This window comes from Polypterus senegalus, chromosome 15 (genome assembly GCF_016835505.1).
Source record: "Polypterus senegalus isolate Bchr_013 chromosome 15, ASM1683550v1, whole genome shotgun sequence".
Lineage (NCBI taxonomy): Eukaryota > Metazoa > Chordata > Cladistia > Polypteriformes > Polypteridae > Polypterus > Polypterus senegalus.
Window position 1 is genome coordinate 76,223,495 of NC_053168.1, and position 20,600 is coordinate 76,244,094.

The 20,600-nt window shown below is 39.6% G+C and overlaps 1 protein-coding gene across 4 annotated transcripts in view; it reads left to right on the forward strand.

Annotated features, from left to right (window-relative positions):
- vps50 (VPS50 EARP/GARPII complex subunit) overlaps positions 1–20,600 on the forward strand; it is a 391,193-nt gene that overhangs the window by 360,816 nt on the left and 9,777 nt on the right. For all 4 annotated transcript variants that reach the window (XM_039737505.1, XM_039737508.1, XM_039737506.1 and 1 more), the window contains 3 exons: positions 6,880–6,976; positions 7,907–8,065; positions 15,468–15,589. In XM_039737505.1, coding sequence (XP_039593439.1) covers positions 6,880–6,976; positions 7,907–8,065; positions 15,468–15,589 — 378 coding nt within the window. The remainder of the gene's footprint in view (positions 1–6,879; positions 6,977–7,906; positions 8,066–15,467; positions 15,590–20,600) is intronic.

Genomic DNA, 20,600 nt, shown 5'->3' on the forward strand with positions numbered 1-20,600 from the left:
TTCTCTCTCCTTTTCTTTTCTCATGCTTATTACCACCAGGGAACATGGGTGAAGTTTATACTTAGAAAGAGTGTGGAAGGTTTTATGGATTTTATTTAATGCTCCGAAAAAGTTATGTAAAATCAATTAAAAGTGCAAAACATCTCAATATTTACTTTTACATATTGACCTAAATAGAAAGAAAGAAAGAAAGAAAGAAAGAAAAAGTTTTTAATTAAGCCATTAATAATCAATAATCAAATTATTTACATTATCATAAGTAAAACAAAGAAAAACCCAACTTAACCCCCAAGCAATACAAATAATTTACATTATTGTAAGTAAAGAAAACAAAGAAAAACCCAATTCAATCCATAAAGAAGACAATACCTAATTCATATTTCAAATAAGAAAGAAAGAATGGGCAAACAAACTTTTTGTCCCTAAAGGGAAATTTGGCTTTTTAACAGAAGCTCTTTAAATAAATAGTAAATAAATTAAAAAAAGAAAGAAAAAAGTAAGAAATATGTAGCTTCTGTAAATATTTTGCCCATCCCAAGTAAATTGTTCCTGCCAGTCTAAATCTTAAACTATTCTATTCATCTTTATGACTGTTCACTTCCTTGTACACCCAAGCTGGCAAAACAACCAGTTCCACTGACTAAAAATGTCTTCTTATATAATCTTTTACAGTAAAGTAGAAAAAGTAGTACTTGCTAACTTTGTAATAAGAAGCTCATATACAATTTACCTTGCCTAATGGACAAGACATTATACTTGCACCCTGTACCGCACTTAAACTATTACTCTTCTACATCCTACAGCTGACAGGCTGTTTAGACTGAGAGCAAGTGACTTAACATGTCTGCACTCTACTTTAAGGAAATGTAAATTGAACTGCATTATTCAGGTAAAGCACTTTCTAGTGGTGTTCAAAAATACTCAATAGAACACAAGAGTGCTATTGTGTCTAGAGTTTATACTGCATGAAAACATGTCAATAAAGGTAACTGTTTTTTTTTATATACTGTATATGATGCATGGGTACATGAGTTAATTTATATTTTAAAAAGCAAATCATAAAGTAATTTGGACAGTGTGCATGCCTCTTTGTCACAAGTAGCTTTTTGCACAATAAATATGTTTCTGTATGTTGTGTGTATTAAATAAGTATACTGTGTGTGTGTGTATATATATATATATATATATATATATATATATATATATATATTGTCACAAAACGAAACAAAGACAGAAAAGGTTTGGGGCAGCCACCCATGTAATTTGGTATCCTGGCTGCAACGTCGTTTTCTTTTTCAAATACCAGCACTGAAGTGCTTACAACAGAGTCCAAAACAAGACTGACACAGAAGGGAAAAGGGAAGGCTTTTAAAGGGGGAGGCAGGAAGTGAGGTCATAAGGATTGGGCACGTGTTCATCTTTCATTGGTATAGTCCCGGATGTGACATCAGGGGGGCGGAGCTGGCAAGGTCTGTCTCCATTGGCTCGGTCCCAGAAGTGACGTCCAGAGAGACAGGTGGAACCTCCCGGGTTAGGTCTACAGGGAAGTGAGAAAGAGAGTTAGTGCACTCTGCCACATCCCGGCATGGCTCAGAACTGCCTTCACTCGAGCCCTTTAGCTGCCTCCCATGCGGCGTGTGTGACAAGGCCCCCTCAGCCCAGACCCGCCGGGTCGGGCGACCTAACCGAGAGGTCGTGAACCCGAGAGAGCATCAGCGTTGGCATGGAGAGCACCCCGACGATGAACGAGCGAAAACTTGTACGGCTGCAGGTCAAGAAACCACCGGGTGACCCGCGGATTCGACTCCTTGTGCAGGGCCATCCACTGTAGAGGTGCATGGTCCGTGACAAGGGTGAACTCATGGCCCAACAGGTAGTACCTCAGCTGAGTGATCGCCCATTTAATCGCCAGAGCCTCCCTCTCCACCGCTGCATACCTGGTCTCCCGGTCCAACAGTTTCCGGCTCAGGAACATGACGGGTGTTCAACACCATCGACACTTTGGCTCAGCACGGCTCCCAGGCCTGTGTCCGGCGTCCGCCTGGAGGATGAAAGGCAAAGAAAAGTTAGGTGCCATCAAAATAGGTGCGGACGTAAGGGCCTTCTTCAAGTCACCAAATGCAGTCTGTTTTGCAGTCCATACCACAATGTTCGGGCCCTCTTCTTTGTTAAATCAGTCAAGGCGCGCTTTCTCCAAAACCGGGTACAAACCGGCGGTAGTACCCGCTAACCCGAAAGGCTTGGACCTGCCGCTTGGTTCATGGACGGGCCATTTCAGAATGGCATCAATTTTGGAGCACTGTGGCCTTACGGTACCCCACCCACCAGGTAGCCTAAATATTTGGCCTCGCTTAATCCAAAGAAACATTTCTTGGGATTAATCCGAGCCCGCCTCACCAAGTGTCCGTAATACCGCTTGGACATGCTGTAGGTGTTCCTTCCATGTGCTGGAATAGATGACCACGCCATCTAGGTAGGCAGCACTGTATGAGTTATGAGGCGAAGCACTTTGTCCACCAGACGCTGAAAGGTTGCTGGAGCCCGTGTAACCCAAATGGAAGGACACGATACTGCCAGTGTCCGCTAGGGGTACTAAACGCGTTTTTCCTTCGGAGTCCGTTAAAGGAACCTGCCAGTACCCTTTGTCATGTCAAGTGTGGTCAGGTATTGAGCCTGTCCAAGCCTCTCGAGGAGGTCGCCCACGTGGCATTGGATAGGCATCAAATTGGGAGACTTGGTTAAGCCGACGGAAGTCATTGCAGAACCTCCAACTCCAGTCAGGCTTACCGACGAGCACAATGGGGCTGGACCAGGGACTATAACTTTCCTCAATTACACCTAGTTCCAGCATGCGCTTGATCTCAAGCTCCACTTCAGCCTTTTTTGCCTCGGGAAGACGGTGCAGGCGTTCTCGGACAACAACCCCGGCTCTGTCACAATGTTGTGCTCAATCAGAGAGGTCCTTCCGGGTGTTCACTGACTACCTCTCGAACGGTCCGGATAACTGTTTCCAGCTCCTGCCGCTGCCTGGGTCTCAAGTCTGTGCCAAAGTTAAGGTCGTGTGTGTGGCGAAGAGTGAGCGGGCTGGCCGGAGGAGGGATCGGGTCCCTGTCCTTCCACGGTTTCAGCAGGTTCACATGATAAACCGCTCCTTTGGCCGATTGGGTTGACTCACCAAATAGTCGACCAGTCCCTTCCTCTCCTTAACTTCGAAGGGCCCTGCCAGTGGGCAAGCAACTTAGAGTGGGAGGTAGGCACTAGGACCATGACCCGATCTCCGGGTGGAACTCCGAAGAGACGTGCGCGGTTGTAGTAGCCGGCCTGTGCTGCTTGAGCCTCCTCCATGTGACTTTTAAGGACAGGCGAATCTTTCCAAATCTATCGCAGTAACTGCGCGATATACTCCAGTATGTTAGTGGTGGGAAGAGCCTCTTCTTCCCAGCCTTCTTTCAAAATATCCAATATGCCCCGAGGTTGTCGCCCATACAGTAGTTCAAAGGGGAGAACCCGTGGAGGCTTGTGGGACTTCCGATAGGCAAAAGGACGAGGGGGAGGAGCTGATCCCAGTTCCTTCCATCCTCGCTGACCACCTTACGCAGCATTTGCTTGAGAGTTTGATTAAACCTCTCTACTAATCCGTCGGTTTGAGGATGATACACGAGGTTTTAAATGCTTTATTTTCAGTAATCTGGCAGTCTCCTTGAACGTCTCCGAGGTGAAGGGGTCCCCTGGTCTGTCAAGACTTCTTTGGGGATCCCCACGCGAATACCCTAGTAATTCCCGTGCGATGGCTTTAGAGGTAGCTGAGCGCAACGGAACAGCTTCGGGGTATCGTGTAGCATAATCCACGAGGACTAAAATGTACTTGTGTCCTCGGGCTGAGGGCTCTAGAGGTCCCACCAGGTCGACCCGATTCTGTGGAAGGGAACGCCAATCAATGGAATAGGAACAAGAGGAGCACGGTCCCTCCTAGGAATCTGTCGCAGTTGACACTCCGGGCAGGAAGCGCCAAAAGCGAACCTCCTCATTAATTCCTGGCCAGTAAAACCGAGCTTGATCCGCTCCAGAGTTTTTTCGGTGCCCAGGTGGCCACCTAGGAGGTGGGCGTGTGCTAGCTCGCAGACCTGCCGCCGGAAGGTACGCGGCACTAGCAGCAGCCTCGTCTCCTGCCCGTCATGCATTGCTACACGGTAAAGGAGGTCATTATCTAGCACAAAGTAGGGGCCCTGTGGCATCGACTGACTAGTGCGCTGGCCATTGACAAGGACCACTGCATTTTTTACAAACTTCAGGGAGTCGTCATTCCATTGCTCCCTTTGAAAGAAGCCGGCGTCTTTTAAATTGAAACCGCAACACGGAGAGAGGGTCAGCGCCGACCTCAATGGGCGTGGTTTCCTCCCCTCCGCCGGCGTTGGTGGATGGCGTGTCAGCCTGCGACGGCCGGGAGTTGCCACGTCAGCCAGGACGGCTGCTTCCTCTCTGCCGGCTGATTACACGGCGTGGAGGCAGCTTGAGACGGTTCATCTCCGCCCATAACGAGGCCCAACTTAACCCGGGAGTGGTATGTGTCTCACCGCTTTAAATTCAGACCAGTCCGCCCTAGTATCACCGGGTGTGGAGGATCAGGAAGGATTGCCACGGTTACTTTCTGGACTGATCCTCCGTAGCTAATGACACAGCGGCGGTCCTGTACCAGCGGGTTTCCCGTGGACACAGGTTATACTGGTCTTGAATTTTAGCCATTGTCGCGGTAGCAAAACGGCGGGCAACAATGGAAATGTTGCTGCGGAATCGCAAGCAAGTTTTAAACCGTTAACGATCACCACGTCTGTATGCGGGACCGTCAACGGGTTTGTCAGAGCACACCAAGCCCTCCTCCCCCTCCACCTGCATTCCTCCTCGCCTCCAAGCGGTTTTGCGCGCCCGCGGCGCCACGGACACCGATACAAGCTCCGGGGTGTACAGGGAGGGGCTAGGTCTTGGGACATACCCGGCTGAGTTTGACAGAAGGGCGGTTCTGCTCTCCCAGAGTGTGAGGCCGCCCTCTGTGTTTCCAGAAGCTCTATGAGCCCTGACATGTTAAGTAAACTGTTTGCCCCAGACCGGCTGGGTGAAGCCCTGGGAAGTGCTTTCAGGAGCAGATAGCAAGCTACCTGCTCAATGACCTGGTAGGGCTTGTTTTCCAAGGGCCGTAGCCACTGCCATACTTTTGCCCATAAGGACCAGGCTTGTTTACTGGTCGGCCTCTCAGGTCCAACCTCCACTTGTTATTTTACTCACCTGCCAGTCTGGGGCACCCCTGGTGGTAAATGGGGCTGTGGTTTCACTGGGGGCAGGCACTCTCCCCAAGAGAGCATACTGAGTCCCTCTTGTCTCCCCCCAGGGCAGCCCATTGGTGAGCCCCACCCGCACACTCCCTGGCCTCTCTAGATGGCCTAGTTCTGCGTGCTGGGAGCGGAGCCCGCACCGGTCTCGCCCAACCACGGGCACCCTCCCGCCTGAATACTCGGCCTCGATACGCTCCCACCTGGGTGTTTTGCAGGTCCTGTCCCCTTCTCTTCTGGGACTTCTCCATCCTGCCGACTACGCCACTGTCACAAAACGAGACAAAGACAGAAAAAGGTTTGGGGCAGCCACCCATGTAATTTGGTATCCTGGCTGCAAAGTCGCTTTTTCAAATACAGCACTGAAGTGCTTACAACAGAGTCCAAAACAAGACTGTCAGAGAAGGGAAAAGGGAAGGCTTTTAAAGGGGAGGCAGGAAGTGAGGTCATAAGGATTGGGCACGTGTTCATCTTTCATTGGTTTAGTCCCGGATGTGACATCAGGGGCGGAGCTGGCAAGGTCTGTCTCCATTGGCTCGGTCCCAGAAGTGACGTCCAGAGAGACAGGTGGAACCTCCCGGGTTAGGTCTACAGGGAAGTGAGAAAGAGAGTTAGTGCACTCTGCCACATCCCGGCATGGCTCAGAACTGCCTTCACTCGAGCCCTTTAGCTGCCTCCCATGCGCGTGTGTGACAATATATATATATATATATAAATATGTATGTGTGTGTGTATATGTATATACTGTATATATTCACATATATGTAAAATATACTTATTTAACACACACACATACATATATATTTGGTCCAGACTAAAAAGTAATATAAAACTTAAGAAGCATTTGAAACCAATTCTTGTGTATGGGATCCATGACTCAGTTTGTAGTTATGAAATTTAACCCCTGAGGCTGTTTTTTTGGGATTTAATAACAGTGCAGTGTCTATCCTTTAATAAAAGGAGAGCAATTTAACTATGATGTTACCTGTACTTGGCTTTATTACAAAGACAGAACATCCAACATGTTGGTAATCTTGTTATCTACATAGCCCAAAGAAAACTTTTTGTTCTTTTCTTTGCTTTCTCTGTGTTTAACAACTTTCCACCCATTTTCCAAACCATTATTTTCCATTTTAAAGTTGTGGAAAGCCTCATTCCATCCCAGCAGCAAAGTACATTAATGATCAAGGTGCCAAAGTGAGCACTCGGGCACAAATTTGGACAATTTAAGGGTTTGTAATCAAAACCCAAAAGCTTGCAAACTTCACACAGAAGGCATCTGAAGGAAGACTCAAAACTGCATATGAAAACATCACCTCCCAGTGCACCACCATGCCACCCAGTGGTAAACATCTCTGCTTGGGGACTAACTCCACAATAAGCATTTCATTTATTTGTATTTTTTTAAAATTTAATTACATATATAAAATATATACTTATAAGATATTTTTAGCTTGCTGGTCAAGTAAGTGATAGTGTGATGTATAAGAATAAATGAAATATACAGAATTCTTGTGAGTCTTTTAAATATGTTGATTTCAAATTTCATCTGCAGAGTGTTTTTGGCTGAACAGTTTGAGTTTCTTCAGCCTCATCTTGACACTATCATGCCTGCAGCCAAGAAGCCATTCCTTCAACAGTTCTATTCCCAAGTAAGTTAAATTGTTAAACTTAATATTATTATTTGAGTAGACATTGAATGAATAACTTAGACTTGGAAAAATATTTTTGAAATTTACTATATGTTATCACTTTTTCCCTTTATATTTTGTGCACTTTTTATATTACTTGTAAATGCTTCTATTCTAGCTTAGAATCACTTTTTTTTTAAATAAAAAGTGATACACATATTTGAAATTAAAAATTGAGCATTAATAATTTAAAGCCAAATGAGGCATGTAATGTGAAGACTGACAAATGGTAATGATGATGTTTAATCATTAGAAAAATACTAAAATACTGTCTAAATGCTTAACAACTTTATACAACTTTGTTAGGAGAATGACAAAAAAAGAAATATTTGACATCACAACGGCTACAAAAGTTATATGAGGGATGGTGACCAAGTGGATGGAGAGTCTGTGATGTGATGATAAAAAAAATCTTCAAAACTTAGCAGTTTACTTGGCAAAAGTGTAACAGTTGTCATCATCTAAAAACACATATTTGTGTTCATGGTAGCATCATGTTATGGAAATGCTTCTCTAAGTCAGGGCCTGGAAAATACTTGAAAACAGAAACTGAAAATCATTCAATAATGTAAAGTAGAGATCCTGTAGGACAACCAGAGCAGTGACCCAAAATACATAACCAAAGTCCAAGTGGAGAAATCCATATTCAGTCAATTTGTAAGTGTGGCCTGTTCCTGAATGCATGCGTGTAACTGATATGAATGCTGAATAAAATGTAAAAAAAAAAAAAAAACATGTTCAGCTTTTTAAAATAATGTTGATTATATCATTAACAGTGCATCCGCAAAGTATTCACAGCATGTGGAAAAAGTGATGCGCTGTGAATACTGTCCGGATGCACTGTATATTGATAAATATTATCTACTTAACTTTTTCTAATTTTCATTGTAGACTGTATCAACTGCTAGTGAGCTAAGAAAACCCATATATTGGATTGTGGCAGCAAAAGCGATTGATTATGAACAGATGTTACTGCTTATGGCAGGCGTTAAATGGGACATAAAAGAAATCATGTCCCAGCATAATGTGTATGTGGATGTCCTGTTAAAGGTAAACGTTTACATGTAATTCTCAACAAGGTCCATTTTTAAACTTTGCGCCTAGATACATTCATTGTATGCAAAAGTATGTGTCTTAACTATTTTTAATTGACATGAGACTGTTGAAGCCTATTTTTGAAGAATTTACTTTCAGATGTTTAGTACTAAATATGTACAGTATATGTGCAAGTATACATCTTTTTTAAGTTTCCATATTCTGTTTGTAAAGAAATGAAAGTGCTTTTTCAAATATTATCTTCTCAGTTATATTCCATCATATTTTTTTCAGAGACCAAAGTGTTGTATTTAGACCTTTCTGATTTACAGATTTTCTGTATTGTACCTGCTACTTTATATTACAGCTTGTTTGATATTTTGTTGTCTTTTTTTGGTATCGTGCCAGTGTCTATAAAGACATTGTAAAAAGAGATAAACTTTCAGTTAACACCTGTAATGCTTTGTGCCTTTGTAGTATTTTCTTCATTATAATCTGATAGTAAAGAATAAACTACATGCATTGAACAACTGAAAGATTCTGTAAAGGTTTCTGTCATTGGTTTTTGAGGTTTTTTTTATTTATGTTAGATGCATTATGTGCTGTTTTTGTTACTTTTCAATATGGTGTCCCTGCTTCTCAGTGTTCTCATACCAGCAGGCTGCAAACTTATAAATGTCTTCAGAAAAAATGTCTTTGGTTGAGCGCAAAGACAGTTGTGCTCTGCTGATTGCTACTCCTACTGTTAATGTGGTTTTCGCCAGTGTTATTCCTGTGTTGATGAGTTTAATGGTTCTAGCTTCTTCTGATTAGTGGTAGACACTGACCTGACAGTGTTCTCAAACTCTTTGTATAAATCAAACTTGTTTGGCCATTTGACCATCTTTATCCAATTATACACACATCAGCATGGTATAGCATTGTTCCCATGTTGACCAAATAAACAGCTTCTGTGACACTTTTTTTTCTCACAAAAATCACACCTTTGTTCTTGTTTGGTGCAAACTGATAAGGGCCTGGCCATGCTCATGACTTTAAATAGCTTGCACATTGACACAAGGTCAACAGCAACAGGGTACCAAATGATTACAATGTTGAAATATCCCAGTAAGTGATATCGCAAAAATAGCATGGAAATAAAAAAATGTGTAGGCAGTTTTTCGGAGAAGTCTTGTATTTTGCTTAATGTTAAATTAAATAATTTATAAGATCCAATTGCTTATCCTTTTTATTGTGAGATATAGCTTGTTCAGAAAGGATGTACACCTGTGGTCCCTAACTAATGCCTTTTGGCATATAAAGCACACTCAGTATTGTACTCTGTCTTCTATGTCATGTCGTCTCTTCTATGTCATGTCGTTATTCTGTATCTGTTAATCCCATGTTTAGGTATGGTTGATTATTCCTTGTTTTATTAAATTACATTGTTCTTGTTTCATATGACAGAAAAGGCAAAAAGTGATTAAGGCTTTCAGATTCAACCAAGTTTGAAATTGCGTGCATGGTGTAATATTTAGATGGGTTTGGGGGCGAAGTTAAATTTTTTTATTTTAGTTTATTTACTTAATCAGGGACAGAGATCACATTTTGTTTTACTACATGAATTTGTAAGAAGTTGTATTGAAAATGTACCAATCCCCAAAATGTATGATTATATAAAAAAATTAAAATAATAAAGAAAAACAGGTGATCAACACTACTTTTCTACTGTCCTTGCACAGTATAAACCATAGCACACATACAGTAAATACAAAAGAAGTTTTTTCTATATATTTGAGTTGTAAGGATGAAATTAAATAACACACAGTATAACACATACCCCTTAAGCAACACCCCCCCAATATTTGACACATAGGAAAAGACCACAAAAGTACATCACACAATTAAAAACATATAATCCTTAGTGAAATGATGGAAATTGATTAGAAAACAGTCAGATAAGTCCAAAGATAAATAAAATTATTGAAAAAATATTTGAATAGATAAACAAAATCACTGTAAAAATGTTTGACTAGAATGGTGGAGAAGAAAATAAACAATAAATAGTTGGTAATTGTAGTTTATACAGTACTTAAACATTACATAACTGAAATAATTCTTAATGGAGAATTATATTTTGTGTTGAAATATTCCCATATGAAAGCAAGCAGCACTGGCATTTGAATAACTGGCATCAGATGCGAAAAAAGAGGGAAATATACAAAGTGAAATAATCTTGCTTAAGGTAAATTTGAAAGTATAAATTAATTTGTTTGTTTCTCAGTTTTAATATAGGTGATTTTATCAATTTCCCAATGCTTTTTTTCTGTAAATGGGAGGGTTTTTTAAGTTTTAATAATTTGTATGCATACTTCATCTAAGATATGTGAACAGAAAATGACCTTTTCTGACCAGTTTCCTTAAAGAAAACAGTGTGTTGTCCATCAATTATCTAGGAATGTAAAGAGCAGTATTGGTTATGTTTTTATTTCAATTATTTCCAGACAATTATTGTTTTACTTACTGTATTAAATACTTCAAAGTTGTCAGTTTCTAAAGAACAGCTCTCAGATGGAATGTGAACATTATATTTGTAGATGACTTATTTTCTTTTTGCACCATTTTCCTTTGAAAATTGGCCACTTTTTACATTTTCTTTGCTTTTTATGCTCTTATAGTTTATAGTCAAAGAATTTTGCAAATAATACATGTAATGGAAGATTGCCTGTGGCATACAAAGGCTTTAGGCTGATACACTGAAAGGAAACTATAGTAATATGTGTTTGCTTTAATCAAATGTAAAAAGCCTTGCTTTCAGATCTGTAATACATGCTAGCATGTCACATCTGCTTACTTTATAAAATACGATAAGCTTCTTTTTTGTCAAAGGTTGATAATGACATTGTGATCAAAACCCTTCCCTTCAAGAGCAAACAAAACCTAAACCATTTTCTTAGATTTGTTGCCTCTGTGTATCAGAAAATAAATGCATCCTGGTGTGCATTACATATTAACCATGCAGCGTTTTTCTGAATGTAGTATAAGGATAACAAAACTTTTGAACAATTTGTTTCAGTGTTACTTACCAAGTAGCACCAAGTAGACAAAATGCAGATATACAATTAAGTAGCAATTATAGCTGCTGAATGCAAGTATAAAGTGTAAAATGTTGTTATTATCTAGGATGATAGGGTCTACTCCAGTAAAATGGTGATGTTAATAAAGGTGAAATAAATATCTTGTGTAAAGACCAGAGACACATATAACGATTTCTATAAAATTCATCCTACCCCTCACCCATTAATTCCACTCACAATCTGTGCATCATTGATATATCAGTGAACATCCATTTTCTAAACTCACTTACCCAGAACAGGGTCCAGGAAAGCCAAAGCGGGACAGGAACAGTCCCTGCACAAGGGCACCAGTCTAACAGTGAACATGTCTAAGATATTATTTGTGTCGGTTTTAGAAAAATAGATAAAATATATAAACCAAAAAATATTTATTTACTCCTAACGTAATTACATTTTTCCTGGTATCATTCTTTGCTCAATGTGGTTCAGCATTTTAGCTTTAACAAAGGATTTAGTTGCTAGATGAAGACTAAGAAGGGTGCACAAACAGTGAAAATTTTCCTATCAACTAGTAGGAGCACATCACGTGAGGGCTCTGCTTCTGTGTAGCTTGCAGAATTAGTGATACAAACTTTTCTTGGAAGGAATTTCTCCTGCTGACATTATTCAAATAATTTGCATAACTCCAAGATTATGTAAATGCCCTGCTTTGTAACCGATATTTGTAACATATAGATTTACAATTGTGGAATTCTGAGTCTTTTGCACAGTTCATTTACTTACACACTCACAGATACGATACCAATTGAAGTTAGTGTGGAATAAGATTTAATCCCAGTCTCCTGGAGCTGTGAAACAACAGCGTTAGTTTCCCCAACAGCGAAACATAACCACTCATCTCTCCAGTTCAGCAGATTCCATTCTTTATTTTAAGGTTGCGAACAGGAATTAAAACAGAATCTTTAGTTGTTTTGGAACAGTCTTTTGATATAATCTATCAATCCATGTATAAAGTATGAAATAAAGTACATTACTGGCAAAACATTTAGAATATCTATGAATCTATTACAGAAAGTAGATTTTGGAGGATGTCAAAGATTAAACTATTATGTTTTGTTTCAGAAGAGGTTATTAATAAGATAATTTATTATTATTATTATTATTATTATTCATTCGTGATGGATGAATTCATGGTGGAGGTGGGATTACATCAGCGGTCATCTTTGAGCCCTTTCTTATTTGCAATGGAAATAACAGACAAGATTAGACAGGAGTCCCCATGGACTATGATGTTTGCTGATGACATTGTGATCTGTAGCGATAGGGAGCAGGTTTAGGAGACCCTGGTGAGGTGGAGATATGCTCTAGAGAGGAGAAGAATGAAGGTCAGTAGGAACAAGACAGAATACATGTGTGTAAATGAGAGGGAGATCAGAGGAGTGGTGAGGATGCAAGGAGTTGCTTTGGTGAAGGGGGATGAGTTTAAATACTTGGAATCAACAGTACAGAGTAACGGAAAGTGTGGAAGAGAGTTGAAAAAGAGAGTGCAGACAGAGTGGAGTGGGTGGGGAAGAGTGTAAGGAGTAATTTGTAACAGACAATTATCAGCAAGAGTGAAAGGGAAGGTCTACAGGACGGTAGTGAGACCAGCTTTGTTTTATGGGTTGGAGTCGGTGGCACTGACCAGAAAGTAGGAGACAGAGCTGGAGGTGCAGAGTTAAAGATCCTAAGATTTGCATTGGGTGTGACGAGGACGGACAGGATTAGAAATGAGGACATTAGAGGGTTGGCTCAGGTTACGATGGTTTGGAGACAAAGTCAGAAAGACAATATTGTATTGGTTTGGAGATGTGCACAGGAGAGATGCTGAGTATATTGGGAAAAGAATGCTAAGGATAGAGCTGCCAGGAAAGAGGAAAAGTGGAAGGCCTAAGAGAAGGTTTATGAATGTGGTGAGAGATGACATGCAGGTGATGGTGTAACAGAGCAAGATGCAGAGGACAGGAAGATATGGTAAAAGATGATCTGCTGTGGCAACCCCTAACAGGAACAGCCAAAAGAAGAAGAAGATTCATTGTTATTTTATTGTTTGTTGGGACTTCAAGAGAAAAAAATGCTTTACTTGCTTAACTGCTACAGCTCCGTTACCAAAATTCATTATCGCTCCCTCCGAATTTTAGACACCCCCTACAGATTTTTCTTTCTTTCCATATTGGCACGTTTCATGCAAAATTGATAATTTAACATTGGTTAATACTTACCAATTTTTTTGAATACAAATAATGAAAGTAATTGAAACAAATCCTACTGAACTCCAGATAAATCAAATGACAAGCTGCTGGCTGTTGTACTATAATGCCATGTTTCTAAAAAATCAGTCCAATAGTTTCATGATAGGTTGTGAGCATGCGCTGATAGCTTGTTGCTGCATCCACCTCATGATAAACATTGTAAAAATAGTTTAGGTAAAATGCTGCATAATGAACAAATCAGTAAAATGTGTTGGTGACATTAAGAATCCCTTTTAACGTGGAACAACTCGTCTGTTTTAAATAAATATATGGTCCATAATGTAACAATATGCTCTATAACTACATAATTGGTATTCTGGCATTTCTGAATATAGAAGAAAAGCATGCTTAAGTTAAGTGAACATTCCTGTTTTATTCACAATTTATTTTCACCTTACAGTATTTAATTTTTTTTTTAATTTTTGACAGATATGTTTGAGCCCTTTTTAGATTAGGTATGTACGAGGGTCATCAATGCAGAATGAGAACTTCTCTATTATCAGGCCCAGAGTAATTTGCTGAAATTTAGAATTATACTTGCTTTTTTTGTAAGAACATTATAAGCATTTAGTGCCTAGAAATATCTATACTTTTGTTTTTTGATACTTAGAATTGTTACGTTATGTGTTTTTGTGTGTGTGTGTGTTTTATATACAATACCCTTTCACTTTTTTACACCTTTGGTTATGTTGCAGCCTTATACTAAATTCGTTTGAATTCAGGCAACACCCTGAATGACAAAGCAAAAAAAAATGATTTTAAGAAATGTTTGAAAATTAAAAAAAAAAAAAGAAATTACATTCACACAAGCATTCCATGGCATTGATTAGGGACATGGACACTTCTTAGATGTGTCACAACAAGCTTTGCACACCTGGATTTGGGAATTTCTGCCATTCATTTCTGCAAATCCTCTCAAAGTCTGCCAGGTTGGACGGAGACCTTCGGTGGACAACTATTTTCAGGTCTCTCCAGACATTTTCACTTGGGTTCAACACTCCTGTGTTGTCTTTGTGCGGAGGTCCAGAATGCTTTGGAACAGGTTTTCATAAAGGATGTAACAGGAATTTCCTCTGTTCATCTTTTCAACTACCACTGTAAAATAATTTCACAGTATGTTGCTGCCACCACGAATGGTATTGCACAGGTATTGAATGGTACCTGGTTTTCTCCAGATGTGATGCTTAGAATTGAGGCTAAACAGTTCAATTTTGCTTTCATCGGACCTGAGAATCTTGTTTCTCACAGTCCTTTTTGCAAATTCCAAGTGGACTTTTATGTGCCATCTGTTCCTATTACCATTAAACCCAGATTAGTGGTGGAGTGTTACAGTGGTTGTCCTTCTGGAAGTTTCTCTCATCTATACAAAGGTTTTCTGGTGCTTAGCCAGATTGAACATCATATTATTGGTCATTTTCTTACCATTGCCCTTCTCCTGCAATTGATCAATTTGCACAGGCAGCCAGCTCTGGGTAGAGTCATGGTTGTTTCAGACATCTTCCTGTTAAATTATGGAGAACACTATGCTCTTAAGAACCTTCAGTGTTTTTTTTTTTTGTATAGCACAAATCCTGTCTGTTAGGTTCTGTGGGTAATTCCTTCAACCTCATGGCTTGGTTTTTGCTCTACACATGTATACACGATACACACATATGCGCACACGCACACACACACGTATATGTACAGAGAGAGAGAGAGGGATCAATAGAATGGGGTACACCTGACCAAATTTCAAGTATCCTAGCAAAGGGTCTTAAAACTTGTCAATGTCATATTTCAGTTTTTTTATTTTTAATAAATTTGCCAAAAAATGTAAAATTTTGCTTTTGCTTTGTCATTCTGGGATTTTGAATGTTTTTTGATGTGGGGAAAAAAATTAAGACATTTTAGCGTAAGACTGCAACATAACAAAATGTGAAAAAAGTGAAGGGTCTGGCATTTTTTTTTGTGTTGAGAAATTTACATGAATAAGTAATGTGTTACTAATATGTTGTATGTTCAAGTTTTAACTATACTATACAGCGATTACATAGTCTTAGTAATATATATCAATTTCTTCTCACCTTCTAGGAGTTCGAGAAGTTTAGCAAGAGGCTTGGAGACATCTCTAAACAAGTCCGAATTCCACTACCTGTGTCGAATGTTCTTTGGGAACACTGCATACGATTGGCTAACAGGACACTTGTTGAAGGGTAAACATTTTTCTCTTAGTTTTGTACATTTTACAAATAGCAATATACAATATTTAGAGATTATTAATAGTTATCTTCAACTTACCTGTAAATTTTATACCAAAATACTGGTGTTGGTTTTAGGTTTAATTAGTAGCCTCTGTGGCAGACAGCCGGGACCCTTACCCGGCCAGGACGCCTTTACGTTGGAAAGACCGGGGGAAGGAGTGTTTCTGGAGCATTGCCTTCCACGAAGTGCTAGATGGCAGCCCCCATGGATTGTGGTGGTACCATGGGTTTGGAGCATGGAAGTTCAACCCTGTTGGGGCCCGTGGCCACCACCAGAGGGCACCTGAACTGTTGAGCACTTTGATGCAGCACTGATGTCATAAGTAGGTAAATAAGCACCTGGAGTGCTTTCAGGTGCCTTATAAAAGGAGCCAGCAGCTGCTATTCTGAGAGCCAAAGTTGGGTGGGAGAACATGAAGCTCGCCAGGTGGAGTGGAGTCAATTGTGCTGGTGGGAAACGGGCAAAGGTATTTGCCATTGGAAAGAAAGAAAAAGAAAAGTGTGTATGCTTGCACTTGTGTCTAACTTCTGTTTGTGTCGAGGTGGGGTGGCTGTACGCCCCATGATGGGCCACACCTCAAAAAAAATTTTCCATTTAATCTAATCAAGTTTGTCAGCTGTAGATAATATTTCAAATTTAAAGAAGTTTCCTTTAGATTTATCTCTTTCTATACATATATGTTTTCACTTAATGCATTATAAAAATAGTCCTCTATTTTCTGAAATATACTTTTATTGTACAAAACAACACTAAAGCCTAAAAGAGTTTTAATGCAGTGCAGTATGTGCCTTTGAATTACTAAAACTGCAAAAAAATGTACAGAACAGCCTATTATAGCTTCAAAGCGTTTCCTACAGAATGAGTGATTTAATGGTTTTCCAGCAGATCATGAGTGTATTTTTGCCTGTTTAGGCTTTCAGAGCCAGAGCTACCAATTTAAGACTATATACTATCATAAAATGAAAAGTCTTAACAATTCAAGGTATTATAAATCCTTTTAGAACCAAGCTCATCAGTTTGCTTTTTCCAGCAAGAACAAATCATTCCATATACAGTATGTTTTTCCAAAACATTTTCTTTATGAGCTCATATTCTTTAAATGAAATATTTTAAATATTTTCTCATTACACAAATGTCATGTTTCGTAGTAAGCCTTCTTAAAGTACATTGCCTCCTTCCATTGATACATTTGACTATTATTTTAGGAGTAAGATGAGGACATTATCATTAAATATGTACCATTTAATTACAAGTATTGGATGCAAAAGAGTTGAGTAGTGCATCAGTCAGCGCTAGGCTGCAGGAACTGTAATGTTAGAGTAATGAAATTCAAACTCAAATGGTAGGCATTGCTTTTAAATTAGCTATTTTTATATATTGATATGATATTAAGAAGATACATATAACTTACATCTTTGAGTTCATGACAAACAAAACTGTTGGTTTTATGTTTTTACAGTTGGGTTCAAAATTATTGGCATTCTTACATTTTAGGTATATCATGTACAGTATCTCCTGAGAAACATGAATAAGTCAAAATAATTTGTCTGGCGCAACTAGATTCTCATTCCAGTGAAATTAGACTCGCCTTCAGTAATTTGCCACTACTCAATTGACTTGAATTAACCAGTCAATCTTAACATTAATTCCCTGTTCCTTATTAACAATGCAGTACACAAGAGACCTGAATGAAAAAACATGAAAATTCTACAAAGTCATTCCCAGAAACCTTGGCATTCCTTCTTCCATGGTTCACATTTCATGACATTAAAAAATTGTTGCTCATTAAACTTTTGCAAAATCTCCCAGAACATGGTGAGATGGCAAACATTGATCAAGGAAGGCTGGTAAAAACTGCTGAAGAGATACACAGTAAACCAAGAAATACTCCTTTGATTGTGAAGCGACTATTGAAAGACATGACTGATCTCTGCCCTTACATTTAGTACATAGAATGGAGAATGCTGCATATTGTCAAAAACTAGCTATGGGTCGAATGATCATGGCTCCTCCAGCACGGTAATGACCCATAACATACATCCAAGAAATTGATTAAAAAGGGAAAAAATGGACTGTGTAAAAGTGGCCAGAAGCAAGTCCTTACCTCACTCCAACTGAAGACCTTTGCAAACAGCTGGAATCTGATCTGTTTAAAAGGGTATCCTACAACCATTTAACAGCTACAACACATTTCAACTACATTTAACTGAAGAGTGGACAAAATTACCAGCAGAAAAGTATGAGAAGCTTTAAGATGGCTACAGAAAAGGATTGGGTGGTGTCATCACTGACAAAGGTTGGACAATCAAGTATTAGAGAATGGTGCCTTTAATAGTTTTCCAGGTTTTATTTTAATTTTATCCTGTGGAGAAAATAAAACCTACATCTTTTTTGTTGTATAACTTTGTACATCCTATTAAATTATTCTGATCACAAGTTGGTACATTTTCAATTAAGTTTAAAGATGCTGTACGTGATATACGTAAAATGCAATGCAGTGTCTTTAATGACTGCTTCTGTCAGCAGAATTTGTAGTCTCAAATGAGTGTTCTGTAAAATATGGTAAGATTTATGAAAATGCTTAATTTGAAATTCAGTATTAAAATAAGCGCTTTTCTTTCACAATTCCTGTTATTTGACTTTTAAAATTAATAATACTTTTGTTTTGCACCAGAATTATTCTGTAAACACATTTAAATATCAATCTGTTATATGGTACTTAATATTTCATTTTATTTAATATTTGTATATTAGTTGAATGCTGTTTCAGTTTATAATATTAATACCGTTAACTTGAAGACAGGAACTAACTAACCGTAAATTGTATGAGTACATTCATATACACATCACACACTCACACTCACTCATACTGGACCAGGTTTGAGAAGGCAATTCACTAAACATGCACATCTTTGGGCTACAGTAGGATGGTTAACCGAAGTTCTTCGAGAATCCCATGGAGAACATGTAGACTCTACAGAGTAGTGAACAGGCTTTGGCTCAAACCGAGAATTTCAGTATTCTCACATTGGGCTGACTTAAAGTTGACAGCTACTTTAATGCATGTCTTTGGGGATGTGCTAGGAAAAAACATGCAGATGTATGCAGAATGTGCACATTCTACATGGAAAACGACTGGGACTGTAACCCAGGATGCCAAATCCTTGACAGCAGTGCTAAAATCTTTCTCATTGTATCACTGTATACACAAACACACACACATTATTTTTTTTTACTTAATGAACAAAATAAGGTAGAAGGTATGCATACTGTATTTTGTGTTTTTTTTGTTTCATTTTTTTGACCAATTATTTTAATAGAATTTAATTGTATACAGTGATCCCGCGCCTATCACAGAAGTTACGTTCCAGACCCATCAGCGATAGGTGAAACTCTGCGATATAGAAAGACCATATAAATAAACATTTTTTTTTTATAGTTTAAGCCTTAAAATACCCCACCCACACGCTTTAAACACATGTAAACTTATTAAAACACATTTTGTAAACACATATTATATATGGATGTCGAGCTAAGGATATGAGTAACATCTCTCTATTATAAAAAAAATCTTGGCAGGGAGACCAGGGAGATGAGGCTTGATCTTCTCAGAAGACAATTTGCATCCCGTGAGAGACATTTTAACGGTCACGCAAGACAAGGCAGTGAGACAGAAGGAAAGCTGCTGTACAGGCTTTTAAATGATCAACATGCAGAGCGACAAGCTGAACAGGCATCTTTGGCAGAAGCAGCGCAAAGCCAGTAGCTGATCCGTCCACTTCTGCTTAGCGTGCGTTCAGCTCCCCCCCTTCACAATGCGAGCGGGAGATAAGCGAAGTGGCAGGAGCATGGCGCGCCTCCTTTGGTGGGGTGGGACAGCAGTGGTGATTTGAGCTAAGCAACCAAGATCAGATCATCTCGGAGAGACATTTTGACAACACGCAAGACTAGACATTTCAACCCTAGGAAGCAAAACCCGTTAGACGGTGACCTTTGCACGTCTCGCCCTACTTACAAACAATTTAAAACAAGTTCACGGACATCTAACCTAGCAGTTGTTGGAATGCTTTTGGCAGACAAACTTCAGGTGCTCCCAGCCCTTAAAACAAACAACAAGAAGAACACGCAGCTTGCCAGCAGGAGCTGCCGCAAGCCAGCGTGCGCTCAGCCCTCACATTCACCCCTACGCTCCTCCTTCAGAACACTAGCTGCAGAGACGCGAAGTGGCAAAAGGACAGCTGCTGTACAGGCTTTTAAGTGATTGATGCAAAGTGTGACCAGCACAACACACAACTGGCCAGCAGCAGTAAGACACCAGCTGAACCGATCGCATCTCTTTAGTGTGCGTTCAGAACCATCCCTTCACAACGTGAGCAGCATTATAAATCCCGCGATAAAGGGATTTAACCATGCCCAGGGCAGAAAATAAAGGACAAATATTGTTTTTACAAATGTTTTAAAGTAAAAATAAAGTAATGCATATGTAAGAATTCCCATGAACATAACAATCTCCTTAAATTGTTTATCCGGTAAACCAAACCCGAGGGTGGGCGAGCAAAGTGAGCAGGGGACGGAGCCCCCTAGTAATAATAATAATAATAATATTAATAAATCTGTGATGTAGCAGGGACGCGATAGCTGAACCGCAATATAGTGGGGGAATCACTGTAATGACATCTACAGTGGCAGGAATGGGGTTACCAGAGACAAGGATTCCACCAATATAATAAAGGGCAAAAGACAGACCCCCAAGCCCATCTTCTGGGGGTTGGGGAAGGGGGGGAAGAGAGAGGGAACCATACCGACAATAGGGAATGTCCTGCTTATTCTAATATCAGCCATATGAAAGGGAGATTATCATTTTCACCAGTACAGATGGGAGAAAGATGAGCAGTGTGGGCATTGTAGCACAAAATGGCTAAAACAGAGAAAGTCCTCCACACAAGGCCCACAAAACAGACT